General features: G+C 34.9%; 1 protein-coding gene across 12 annotated transcripts in view; it reads left to right on the top strand.

The window, feature by feature from the left end:
- LOC308343096 (ankyrin repeat and KH domain-containing protein 1) overlaps positions 1-13,834 on the top strand; it is a gene marked incomplete at its 3' end in the record, with an annotated part of 131,354 nt that overhangs the window by 94,289 nt on the left and 23,231 nt on the right. For all 12 annotated transcript variants that reach the window (XM_080804001.1, XM_080804006.1, XM_080804000.1 and 9 more), the window contains 9 exons: positions 2,187-2,332; positions 2,712-2,823; positions 3,289-3,434; positions 3,951-4,093; positions 4,578-4,791; positions 7,083-7,258; positions 7,529-7,691; positions 9,354-9,449; positions 9,913-10,029. In XM_080804001.1, coding sequence (XP_080660127.1) covers positions 2,187-2,332; positions 2,712-2,823; positions 3,289-3,434; positions 3,951-4,093; positions 4,578-4,791; positions 7,083-7,258; positions 7,529-7,691; positions 9,354-9,449; positions 9,913-10,029 — 1,313 coding nt within the window. The remainder of the gene's footprint in view (positions 1-2,186; positions 2,333-2,711; positions 2,824-3,288; positions 3,435-3,950; positions 4,094-4,577; positions 4,792-7,082; positions 7,259-7,528; positions 7,692-9,353; positions 9,450-9,912; positions 10,030-13,834) is intronic.

Genomic DNA, 13,834 nt, shown 5'->3' with positions numbered 1-13,834 from the left:
TAAAACAGATTATGGTAATTTAATTTCCTAAAATCTCACAGCATAATCTGTGTACACTTAGTATCTGAGATTTTTATATGGTAAGGTTTATTATTATCTTCCATATTGCCTATAAAACCATCTTAAATTTCATAAAGAATTAAGTAGAATATTGCAGTTAATTCTTCTATCACCCCATTTTAGGATAGTGCATACATTTAATTTGAATTATATAGTGACTCCTGGGGTAGTGATCTCTCATTTTCAGACATTTCATTCAGAGGTAGGAAACATTTTAAGATTTATGAAAATGTAGTAGTCCTGGTGTAATTTTATATTAATAAAACCTTTATTCCACATGTACCTTTTAAATCTTGCTACTTTCTAGTCTTATCTTTATTACTTTTTGTGTGTAATTAATGCTGTTAAAGTCACTTTTTGGAATGTTTCTGATTGTTATTATTGGAAGGAGGGAAAAATGTTTCTAGGATAATGTACAAAAATGTACAATAGTTGATGTAACAACACATTTTTGGTAATAGAGCTGTTAAATGCACAGAAGTTTTTTTTTTAAAGCTGTCTCTGTAAAGAAGTCTTATAGTTTCACATCTGGCATAGTACTCTAATCAATTATTTTAAAATTTTTAAGTATCTGTTTTTCATGATAACAAAAAGATAACATGGATAAACAACATTAATAATGATAAAAGTAGTTCTTTAGCAAGGTATTTGTTAATCATTATGAGACCACTGTTAAAAATCTTACTATTACAGAGGAGCTACAAGTCGGTCTTTAGTGTTTTATTTTCTAGAGTTGTTTTCCAAATATACCAGCTGTTTTGAGGAGGTATAACAGGAATACTGTCTGTTTTTAATTTGCTGAATGACAAAGATTTTTAAAGCTTTGTTTTCATTTTGTGCATGTTCTTGTAGGTGAAACAAATATATAAAATAATAATTCCTATTTGTAACCATGAAAGAAGCTACAGAAATTTATATAGTCAATATGGTTTTATATATATTAGTGGGGAAGAGGATGGGACAGTTCATGTAGAAACATATCTGAACATATTAAAATTTGTGAAGTTAAACTAAACTTAGTTGTTTACACTTGTGAACAGTATCCTTGATTGGGATCCAGTCATATCCAAATTCTAGAGACTAAACATTCTCTAACTCTCGAAATGCTTACATTTTCCTTTGAGACCTATTTGTTTTTTATTTACTTTTAGTCTAGATGAGAGGTTATTGCCATCACTGAAGCTTTGTCTTTTTTTATATGAATGATTATATGTTTTTTTCTGAGTTTTTTCTTGAGTGAGTAATGTTTTTTTTTTTCAATACAGTGAGCAATAGTACTGAAAGTCCTATAAAATATCTGGTAATTACATCTAGTGAGCCCTTCACATGTACCAAACACTGTGTATTTTAAATGCTTTTTGTACCTTACTTACCAGTAAGTAAGGTACCTCTGAGATAGGTCCTATTTCTCCCACTATGGGACAAACTCTGCCTCTTATGAAACATAAGAAATATGTAGAGACATAAAGGTATAATGTCAATTAACTCAGTTTTCTAACAGCAGTCTCAAACACCAGATTGAGATCCCTAGTAAAAATTCCAATGTGGATTTTAAAAATAGTTTTATTTTTAGAGATTGATTCATTTTAGCAAATTTTCAAGATAAATATTGAATTTTAAAAACACACACTCTCTGCTGTTTATGTGAGAAATATTTTAACTTGTTCTCCTCTCCCCTATTTTGTGCATTGTCCTCAGGATATTTTTATCTAATTAATTTTTACAAACTAAGATACAAAATTTATTCTGTGTTGTAAACTGTTTTTTCCCTATTGATAACATAAAGGCCGTTATTTGCTGTGTATGCACTGAATGTTAAGCACCATGCTAATAAGTATTTCACCTGCATTATCTCAAGTGGTGTTTCCAACAGTCTTTCAAAGCAGGTACTACTGTTATCATCCCCATCTTACATATGACGAAAATTGAGGCCCTAAGAGGTTAAATTACTTGCCTGAGATCAGAAAGTGTGGAACTGGGATTCAAACATAGGTCCATCTGATTCCAAAGCTTGTGATTTAACTACCACATTATATTCCTGCTATAAAATTTTTTCTGTGTTTTTATGTATATAAGTGACTTTACTCTTTTAAGTAGAATTCAGCAATATGAATATTGTTTTTCAGCTGTGAGTAGCAGAGTGCCCAGTGGTTCAAACAGTTCCTCTCAGACCACAGAATGTCTTACACCTGAACCCTGTTCACAGTCTCCAAGCAATGTGACTTCCCAGTCTATTCCCCCTGTGTATCCTTCAGTTGACATTGACGCACATGTAAGTAGATTGCTTGCTTGCTTCCTTGCTTGCTTGCTTTATTTATTTATTTAAAGGATTTTACTTATTTACTTTAGAGAGAGAGAGAGTGCACAAGTTGGGGGGAGGGGCAGAAGGAGAGAAAGAGAATCTCAAGCAGACTCCATGCTGAGCACGGAGCCAGATGCAGGGCTTGAGATCATGACCTGAGTAGAAATCAAGAGTTGGACACTTAACTGACTGAGCTACACAGGTGCCCCTTTATTTAACTTCTTTTGCATAATCTGAGTTTCTTTGGTAAAGAAAATTATCATCGTACATTCATTGTAAAAATAAGTATTATTTGCTCTTCAAATGATAGCACCGTTGTAAACAAAAACTAACTTTTTCTCCCCTCTAGACTGAGAGCAATCATGACACAGCATTAACATTAGCTTGTGCGGGTGGTCACGAAGAACTTGTGTCCGTACTCATTGCGCGAGATGCTAAAATTGAGCACAGAGACAAAAAAGGTAAGAAATGTCAGTCAGAAGTAAAGTCTGAGAGTAGTTACATGAGAAAACAGTTTTTTCTTTTTTTTTTTTTTTAGAAAACAGTTATGTTTTTGATTATCGATAAATAGTTTCTAGACTACCTCGGTGAAAAAATGGATACGCATATTTCAATAAGGAATATCCAGTGAAGTATAGCAAGTTGTCGTTGCCTTTCTCCTTAATCCAAAAGTAGAGCTTACAGAGATATCAGACAGAGTTCATTACGAGTATAAACTTTGGTAGTTTTGTTTGACTTAGCATTTCCTTTTTATCACGTGTTTTTGGGGTTTTGTCACTAATAAATTAGTGATTAGAGCAGTTTTATGTTAAATGGTTGTAAGTGTCTGCCCTAAAGAGCTTCTTCTTTTGAAGTAATAGAGAATTAAAAGCAATGGTTCAATAAGTAAAAAAACACAAATTTGAGATTTTTATTTTCTGCTTTAGGTTTCACACCACTGATCCTGGCAGCAACAGCAGGGCATGTTGGAGTTGTTGAAATCCTTTTGGATAAAGGTGGAGATATAGAAGCACAATCAGAACGCACTAAGGATACTCCACTTTCATTAGCATGTTCTGGTGGACGTCAGGAGGTGTGTTAATGTTAATTTTCATTTTGTAGACTTTATGCTCATATATTAAATATGCATATGCTTAGTAATTTAGCTACATGAATGAAACTTAACATGTGGTGTGACATGTTCCATATACTAAATTTGATGGGAGTACTAAATCGGCTTTTATGGAATCTGTTTCTTGTGCTTTAGCCAAAAAAAAACCAAAAACAAAAAAACTCTGTTTATCCTTACATTTATTGAGGCTGAATAAGCCACAGTCCTAACGCATATGAAATGCAGGTTCATCACTCAACAGTTAATGAGTAGAATGAGTAATATTTTGTTATTTCAATATAATTGGGATTTCAAAGCTCTAAATTCCTTGATGTGAAATTGAATCCATTTCTCTAGTGCTGATGTTTGAATATTTAGGGCATAATTAAAATGTCAGATATTCAGACAAGTAATGTATAGGTTCCATTTCTTTGTGCTTCCTTCATTATAAGTTGAATGCTTGGTTTAAACTGGATTTCTCTGTATTTTACTTCATAGGTGGTAGACTTGCTTCTCGCTCGAGGTGCAAATAAAGAACATAGGAATGTGTCTGATTATACACCATTGAGTCTGGCTGCATCTGGAGGATATGTTAATATCATTAAGATTCTGCTTAATGCTGGGGCAGAGATTAATTCAAGGTATCTATCTTCATTTTATTCATGATTAGTAAATTAATACCTTGGGGTTAAGCGTCTTCCTCTAAATATTTGTACGGATATCAATTTTAATTAAGATAATACTAAAGTCAACTATACTTGTAACTAAAAATTAGAAACTTTTTTAGAGATAGTTCTAAAGTACAAGACCAACAGTTTTTCCTATGATGTGCTTATAAGTAATCATAGCTTATTTCAGCTAAAATAGCGATTTTTAAAGATATCTCATTTCAGGAAGCACTTCGTTGTGTATGGTTGGAAATTTGTAACCTCTAAATAGGGATTATGTTTTACATTGTGAGATTTTCCTATTCCTAGTTAGTAGTCTACACAAATAAAATTTATTCATTGGTGTTAGAGACCTTTCTTTTTACTCTGAATCATTTTCATCTTTTATATTCTCTGTTTTTTAAAAAACAATAGGCAACATATTATCTTAATTTTCTAAGCAAATTTCTCCCCTTAGGACTGGGAGTAAACTAGGTATTTCTCCCTTGATGTTGGCTGCCATGAATGGACATGTTCCTGCAGTGAAACTGCTGCTTGATATGGGTTCAGACATTAATGCCCAAATCGAGACCAATCGGAACACGGCTCTCACTTTGGCCTGTTTCCAAGGCCGAGCAGAAGTCGTGAGTTTGCTTCTGGATCGAAAAGCCAATGTTGAACATAGGGCAAAGGTAAGCATTTTATAACTTTTCAACTACTTAGGGTGTATTTCTAGTATAAAGAGCATGGTGTTTCAGATGCCTGCCTGGATCCAGCTCTTAATCTTGGGGTTGTGAGTTTAAGCCCACATCAGGAGTAGAGTTTACTTAAATATATATAGTTATGAAAGGGCACCTGACTGGTTCAATCAGTAGAGTGTGTGTCTCTTGATTTTGGAGCTGTGAGTTTGAGCCCCACGTTGGATGTAGAGATTACTTAAAAATAAAATCTTAAAAAAAAAAAAATTAGCATGGCATTTCAACTCAAATTGAATATGCTGTTTTAAACTGTCTTAAGTTAAAAATGACATCCCAAGACAAGATCTGGGAATTGTGGCCAATGACACACTATCATCATTCATGTCTTTTATTAAGAACAATGAAGAAAGTGGAATCTGTATGTTTTCCAACCTTAGCCTTGAGTAGCTATTAATCCTCCAGTTTGCAGTCTTTGAATATAATAAGCTATCTTTGTAGTAAGATTGTCGAGCTTTCTGTTTGTTTGTTTGTTTGTTTATGTAAGCTCTATGCCCAACATGGGGCTTGAACTCAGAACCCTGAGATCAAGAATCACATGTTCTACCAACTAAGCCAAGTGTCTTGTAGGGTCCTTTAATGTAGATTTTCAAAGAAGCATGTTCTTATTATTGGTAAAAAATCCAATCAGAAAAATTACTGCATAGATTATAAAATTAAGATAGCTAAAATTTAGTCTGATTGTAACAGATTCTGACAAATTCATGACTGTTTGGCATTTAGAAGGAAGTTAGTATATCAGTGTTTTGAATTTCTGTGATTAGAACTATTAGGTACTTACAACCCTAGAAATGTAGCTTATGTAGAATTCTTTATAGTCAGACAGCAGCCAATCTGGTAGTCATTTCAGATTTGAAAGGTTTGTTTTTTTTTTAAATGAGAGGGCGATCTTTCTAGTTCTTTTTTCCTTTTTTTCTTTTTTTAAGATTTTATTTATTTATTTATTTGGCAGACAGAGATCACAAGTAGGCAGAGAGGCAGGCAGAGAGAGAGGGAAGCAGTCTCCCCACTGAGCAGAGAGCCCGATGCGGGGCTCAATCCCAGGACCCTGGGATCATGACCTGAGCTGGAGGCAGAGGCTTTAACCCACTGAGCCACCCAGGCACCCTAGATTTGAAAGGTTTGAATCATATTTTCTCCTTGAACTGCTTTAGTTATATTTCTTAAAATTTAATGTAACATTTACATTTTTGTAATCTACAAAATTAGGAAGTATAGTTTTCCTCAAATTTTTCATAGCACACAAAAATTTTTTTTTCATAGCACAAAGAAAAATTAATCTTTCCTGCTATCCAGGAAATGGATTACACATATTCAGTGTTAGAAGTCCTATAAAAGTCTATATTTCTTTAGAAATGATACCAGTATGAAATGTCTCTTGGCAAAAGTTTTAGAGATTAATGAGCAAAAGACACATATGTATAAAATTTATGAAGTGATATTTTAACCTATTTTTCCCAAGTTTGAACAGGATGGAAGGATTTTTTTTTTTTTTTTTTTTTTAAATTTGACAGAGAGAGAGATCACAAGTAGGCAGAGAGGCAGGCAGAGAGAGAGGGAAGCAGGCTCCCCGCCGAGCAGAGAGCCTGACGCGGGGCTCAATCCCAGAACGCCGGGACCATGACCTGAGCAGAAGGCAGAGGCCCTAACCCATTGAGCCACCCAGGCGCCCCAGGATGGAAGGAATTTATCCTGAGTTATTTAGCAAACTACATTCTCAGATAAAAATTTTAAAAAGGGTAGCGGCGGGAGGGTTATGGACATTGGAGAAGGTATGTGGTGTGGTGAGCACTGTGAATTGTGTAAGACTGATGATTCACAGACCTGTACCCCTGAAGCAAATAATACATTGTATATTAATAAATTTTTTTTAATTTTTAAACAAAGTTTTTCCATTGAACAATGTACTTTATTTAATTTTCTTTTTATCTTTCATATCTGCTCATTGGGTAGACAAGTCATTGTCTCGTGTGTAAATTTATAACAGTATAGAAGTTGTGAAGTTGGTTTTTTTGATATGAGACAGTATGTTATGATAAATTAATTCATTCTAGCATGTCTGATTCAATCTAACAATTTTTGTTTGTTGTTTTGTAAAATTGAAGATTAAATATTGCTTAGCTCTTTTATGAGAGAAAATCAGAAATAGAATTCATTTGTAAGTCAAATGTTTTAGACTGTTAACAAAATTTTATTAATGTACTTGCATAAATTTTTTGTTTAAACAGACTGGTCTTACCCCCTTAATGGAAGCTGCTTCTGGAGGATATGCAGAGGTTGGAAGAGTTCTCCTTGATAAAGGAGCAGATGTCAATGCCCCACCTGTGCCTTCCTCAAGAGATACTGCTTTAACAATAGCAGCTGACAAAGGTCACTACAAATTCTGTGAGCTCCTGATTAATAGGTGGGTAAATTTTTTATTTATATATAGAAGTTCTTGTGCTCCTTTTCACTTTTCAGCACCTTTACAGCTACTCAGATTGTTTTACTTTATTGACATTTTAAAGAACAGATTATTGAGAAAAATGAAGAACATATTATTTGCATGCTATTTGATAGAAGATAAAAGACAAAGAGAGGAAATAGAAAGCCCCTTGTAGGAGACAAACTATAGTAACATTCTTTGATTTTTTATTTATTTATTTATTTATTTTACGTTCTTTGATTTTTATAGGGGAGCCCATATTGATGTTCGGAACAAGAAGGGAAACACGCCACTCTGGTTGGCATCCAGTGGTGGTCATTTTGATGTGGTGCAGTTGCTAGTGCAAGCGGGTGCTGATGTGGATGCAGCGGATAACCGGAAAATCACACCTCTTATGTCAGCATTTCGCAAGGTAATTTGATGTGGAGGGAAGGAGGTAAAATATAACCATTTTTAACTAATTCTAAGTTGAAACCATGTGGGAAAAATGAATTGCTCCTGGGGAATAGACTGAACTTCCATACATAAATCACTGCTATCCTTCCACCCTCTTTTGTGGCCAAATCTAAGAGTTACACTGTAGTTCACTATAAGCAACTGCATTGTTAAATCGGTTGTGTCCCAACTAGTTTTGTTATGTTGAACATAAAACACGAGATTTGTATGTGGATGATGTCTCCTCTACCTAAGAAGGAACAAAAAGGACTGGACTCTTTCATAAAAATGCATTATACCTCCTATATATATATTGCTTGTCTGCTGTATTTTTAAAAGCCTTCCCGTTAAAATTACAATCAACTATAAACTACTTAACATGGCTTACAAAGCCCTACATGATATGGCTCATGCCGGCCTCCCCACAGCAAGTAATTTTTGCTACCCTTCACCCTTGCTCACTACACTTCTGCTGCTGGTCTAGAATGCACTAAATTTTTAACTTCCAGAGGGACTTTGCACACTGGTTTTCTTTCCCTTGCTCTTCACGGGCTCCCTGCTGTTCATCCTTTAGCTCCCATTTTAAATTAGGGAGTCCTTCCCTAATACGCATCTGAAAAAGGTCCTCTTGTTCTTTTTTATAGTACCCTATTATTTTCTTTATCCCAATTTATAATTATACATTCAAACATGTATTTACTTTTTTAATGCTTATCTCCCCAAGTAGACTGGAGGATCCAGGAAGACCAAGCACGAATATCCTTACTTACACACATCGTTTAGCATGGTGCCCAACACATACTAGGTAGTCACTAAATAATTATTGAAAGAGAATAGTGTAAGTTTTGTATCTTAAAAAAAAGAACTTAAAATATTTTCTGGACTTAATTCTTTTTTTAATTTTTCCTTTCCTTTTAATTGAAGGATCATTTACATATAGGAAATATACAAACCTAAGGTGCATAGTTTAATGAGTTTTGATAAATACATATACCTATGCAACCCACACCCCTTACATATATAAAATGCTTCTGTAATCCTAGAAAATTTCGTCATGCCTATTCTCAGTTCCCTGCCCTGGAGGCAATGACTTTTTGACTTCTCTGAACTTGTCACCATCAGACTAATTCTTGAAGATGTTTTAGAACTTGGTAGGAGGAAAGCTATGTAAATTTAGTCATGTTAAAATACATGCTACTTAGAATTAATTATATCATCCGCCTCTGATCTTAGCATTTAGAAAGCATTTTACCTAGATTCAAGTCTTGAGCCCAAACTAAATGTGAGAGTCTACCTTGTTTAGTAAGATGGACCCAAAATAATGCTTTGAAATCTAGAACATCTTTCTGTTTTAGAACCGATTTCCCTTTTATATAAAGGTTCATTTCATACCACCAGTTTTTATTAATAGATTTACTCTGGGAAACACTTGTTTTCTACAAAAGTTTTTTCTGTTTTCAGTGGGGAAATGCTAGATTAAATTTAGGAAAGATAAGTGAGTGTGCTGTTTTATTTTCACAATTTCAGTTTTCAGTTTGTGAACTATCTGGAAGTATTACCATACCTTTACTCTTAAGTTATTAAGCATATGGGCAAATTTTCAAGGAGTTCTTTTGTGCATTTTTTTTTGTTCTTACAGGGTCATGTAAAAGTTGTTCAATATTTGGTGAAGGAAGTCAATCAGTTCCCTTCTGATATAGAATGCATGAGATACATAGCAACAATTACAGATAAGGTAGGTTTAATAAACTGTTGAAGCACATTTTTGTTCTTTGTGGAATTATATGCCAAAGTGTGCAATTAGCAACCTTCCTTTTGTCTTCTGTGAAACTGATCACCTAATTCATCTGTGTTTTAGTTTCTCCATGGAGAATGGATATTGTAATATTAACAGATTATTTTGAGATTTCCTTCCTGTTATGAGCTATAATCACAGTGAGTGTGGCTAAAGGTTATTGCTAGACTATTAGCCTGATTAGAAAGTTTCCTAAGAACACAAACTTTTTAGGAAATAATGCCCTTTTTTGGTGAGAATTAATTTATGCCTAGGCTCAAAGGATAGCTTATATTTGGCTTAGTGAATTTTCATTTGTTTGGGCTTTAAGTCCTGGACTTCACTGTGCTTATCAGCTCAAGTTTTGTTTGGCCTGTTGATGTTATGTGTTCCTATATTTATATAATTCCATTTTCCACTCTAGGAACTTTTGAAAAAATGTCACCAATGTGTTGAGACAATTGTGAAGGCTAAAGATCAGCAGGCTGCAGAAGCAAATAAGAATGCAAGTATTCTTTTGAAGGAACTTGATCTGGAAAAGGTAAGAAAAATAATTTTTCTTTTTAGAAATTGTTGAAAATTGGGGCACCTGGCTGACTCAGTTGGAAAGCATCTCATGGTGGTGAGTTTGAGCCCCACATGGGTTGTAGTAGAGATTACTTACTTATTAAATAAATTTCAAAAGTTTTTAAAAAGAATTGTTGAAAATTTACGGGAATAAATTTACCATCCTTATGACCAATTACTTTAACAAAATCTCTTTCCAAGGAAATGATTAATGGATTGTCAAATCACCATCAACTTTTTGATTGTGACCGCTTGTTCTTAAAAATATTTTGAATCATATAAGTAAGAGACTAGTTTTCAAGCAGATTGTAGTTTATCAAATGACAAACCTAAGTGGTTTTTTTTTTTTTTAAGATTATTTATTTATTTATTTGAGAGAGGGAGAGAAAATGAGCGGGGGTGGGGGGGACAGACTCCCTGCTGAGCAGGGAGCCCTACATGGGGCTCCATCCCAGGACCCCAAAATCATGACCTGAACTGAAGGCAGACGCTTAGCCGACTGAGCCACCCAGGTGCCTCTACCTAAGTGGTTTTAACATTACTTTGAGAAAAAATTTCTTTAAACATTGGAAATCTTTTATTAATTATAAGATGTGTGCTGTTAGTGGTTTATTAGATCCTCACTTAAAGAGTAAGTGTCTAATATCCTAGGTTGTGTGGTATAATGGAAAAGGTTAAAAAAAAAATTGCTTTTCTGAGGGTTAGTCTGGTTACGTGGAAAATGAGGGTGTTGCTGTTCAATCCACAAATTGTATTAAAAGAACAAAGACTACGATCATGTAGAGTTCTTTTAGGAATGCAAGAGATAGCTTAACATGAAGATTATTTTGTTGATGATTAAAAGAAGAAAAAATATTATTTTGAGAGATACTAAAATCTTGAATCTCTTAGTTGAAAAAGAATAAAACATGGGGTGCCTTGGGGCACCTGGGTGACTCAGTTGTTTTGTTTCTGCCTTTGGCCCAGGTCATCATCCCAAGATCCTGGGATTGAGCCCCACATCAGGCTCCCCACTCTGCAGGAAACCTGTTTCTCCCTCTCTCATTCCCCTTGCTTCTCCCTTTCCCACTCCTCCTGCTTGTGTTCCCTCTCTTGCGGTCTCTCTCTCTGTCAAATAAATAAATAAAATCTTAAAAAAAAAAAAATGGAGTACCTGGTGGCTCAGTCAGTTAAATGTCTAACTCTTGATTTTGGCTCAGGTCATGATCTCAGGGTTGTGAGATCAAGCCCTGCATTGGCCTCTGTACTGGGCATGGAGTCTATTTAAGATTCTCTTTCTCCCTCTCCCTCTGCCCTTCCCTGCACCTCTCTCTCTAAAAACAAACAAAAAATCCAAAAAACATATAAGCTAAGAACAGAAGAAAAGGTTGCTTATAAATCAATGAGAAAAACACAACTTGCCCAGAATAAAAAAATGATCCAACGTGAATGGGCAGTTCACAGAAAAAGAAATACAATGTTCAAAATAATTTTTTTTTTTTTACCACATTGGCAAAGTTAAAATTTAAAGATTAGATAATAGCCATTGATGGCAAGGGTGAGGAAGGATTAGCACTCTAGTGAATGATTTTTGATATATGGTGTAAATCACTATAGCTATTAATGGAAGTGCTTTCCCAAATAAAAGAATGGATACCCATACTCCCACCAATCATTCCACTTATAGAAACTTAGCCTAAGGTGAATAATTAGACAAATGCTCAAAAGATGTGAACATAAAAGGACATTCATTGCTTATATTAGGGGGGAAAGTATAAACCTTAACACTACAGTTAAAAGTCAGAAGGGAAAAAAAGGGGACGCCTGGGTGGCTCAGTTGGTTAAGCGGCTGCCTTCGGCTCAGGTCATGATCCCAGCGTCCTGGGATCGAGTCCCACATCGGGCTCCTTGCTCCGCAGGGAGCCTGCTTCTCACTCTGCCACTCTGTCTGCCTGTGCTCGCTCTCTCTCTCTCTCTCTCTCTCTGACAAATAAATAAATAAAATCTTTAAAAAAAAAAAAAAAAAAAAAAAAAGAAGGGAAAAAAAGTTATATTCATTTTAAAATAAAGCAGAGTTCATAGTTAGATGACTATTAAGGTACCTTTCATGTCTATAATTTTGATTTTTGTGTAACTACCCAGGGATATGGTCAGCAATTCCCTAAATGGCTAGCCGATTTGTTCTTATGCCAACAGAGTGATGAAATTCAGTTTTTAGCTAAATATGCAATCTCTTCTCTCCTTTCTCATTTGCATAGTGAATTGCCAACCTTTTCTATAAAATTCTAAATAGTAAATATTTTCTGCTTTGTAGGCCATATGGTGTCTGTCATGAGTCCTCAGCTCTGTTGTTGTAGCACAAAAGCAACTATAGGCAATAGCTAAGTGAATGAGCGGTACAGTGTTCCAATAGAACTTTATTTTTGAACACTGGAATTTGAATTTCGTATAATTTTCAAGTGTCACAAAATACTCATTTTATTTCTTTCAACCATTTAAAAATGTCAAAGCCAGTCTTAGCTTTCAAGCCATATAAACACAGATGGTAGACTGGACTTGGCATTCAGGTCACAGTTTGCTGGCTTCTGATTCGGATAAATAAAAATTTCAAAGAATAACCAGTTTATGCCTCAAAATGATAAATTATAATTCTGAGGAAAATGCTTTACGTAATTACCCTAGAAGGATAAATCACTTGATGTGTTTTCTACTTGTTTCAAACTTTCATCATGATGCTAGCAACTTACTACATTCCCCTTTCTGGAAAAAAAAAAATGACAGTTTCTGATACTAGCCACAGCAAAACCTAAAAGTGATCAGAATTATGTATGTGGCTTTAAAAAATTCTATAAATAGGAAAACAATTTTTATAATAGCCTCTGTTCAGTATTTTTACAGTGAAATTTTTTAGTAGTTTATAAGATCATGATAGTTGCATTTTAGTCAGCTGTCATATAGCTGACTATATAGCAATAAACAGATGCTACATAAAGGTATTTTTTAACAGCATTACTAAGATTTAATTCACGTATCATACAGTTCACCCATTTAAAGTCTACAGTTCAGGGGTGACTGACTGGCTCAGTCATTTAAGCATCTGACTTCAGTTCAGGTTGTGATCTCAGGGTCCTGGGGTGGAGCCCTGCGTGAGTCCCCCGGCTCAGCAGAGAGTCTGCTTGTGTCTCTCCTTCTTCCCCTCCCCCTGCTTGTGCTCTCTGTTTCTTTCTCAAGTAAATACACTCTTAAAATATGCATATATTTTCAAACAAATAAAGTATATAATTCAGTGGCTTTCAGTACATTCATAGAGTTCTGCATTTATCACCACAGTCAATTTTAGAATATTTTCACAATCCTAAAAAGAAACCCTACACCCTTTAAGTGTCACCCCCTTCAATCCCTCCATCCTAGGTAACCACTAAACTATATTTTGTCTTTATGGATTTGCCTATTCTGGACATTTCCTATAAATGGAATCATACAATATTTGTTCCTCTGTGACTAGCTTCTTTTTTTTTTTTTTTTAAAGATTTTATTTATTTATTTGTCAGAGAGAGAGAGAGTGTGAGCACAGGCAGACAGAGTGGCAGAGGGAGAAGCAGGCTCCCCGCGGAGCAAGGAACCGGATGTGGGACTCGATCCCAGGACGCTGGGATCATGACCTGAGCCGAAGGCAGCTGCTTAACCAACTGAGCCACCCAGGCGTCCCTGTGACTAGCTTCTTTCACTTCATAATGTGTTCAGGGTTCAGTCATGTTGTCACATGTATCAATACTTAATTTCTTTTCATTGCTAAATAA

Source organism: Martes martes (assembly GCF_963455335.1).
Source record: "Martes martes genome assembly, chromosome: 5".
NCBI classification, from domain to species: domain Eukaryota; kingdom Metazoa; phylum Chordata; class Mammalia; order Carnivora; family Mustelidae; genus Martes; species Martes martes.
This window is presented reverse-complemented; position numbering and strand designations above follow the sequence as displayed.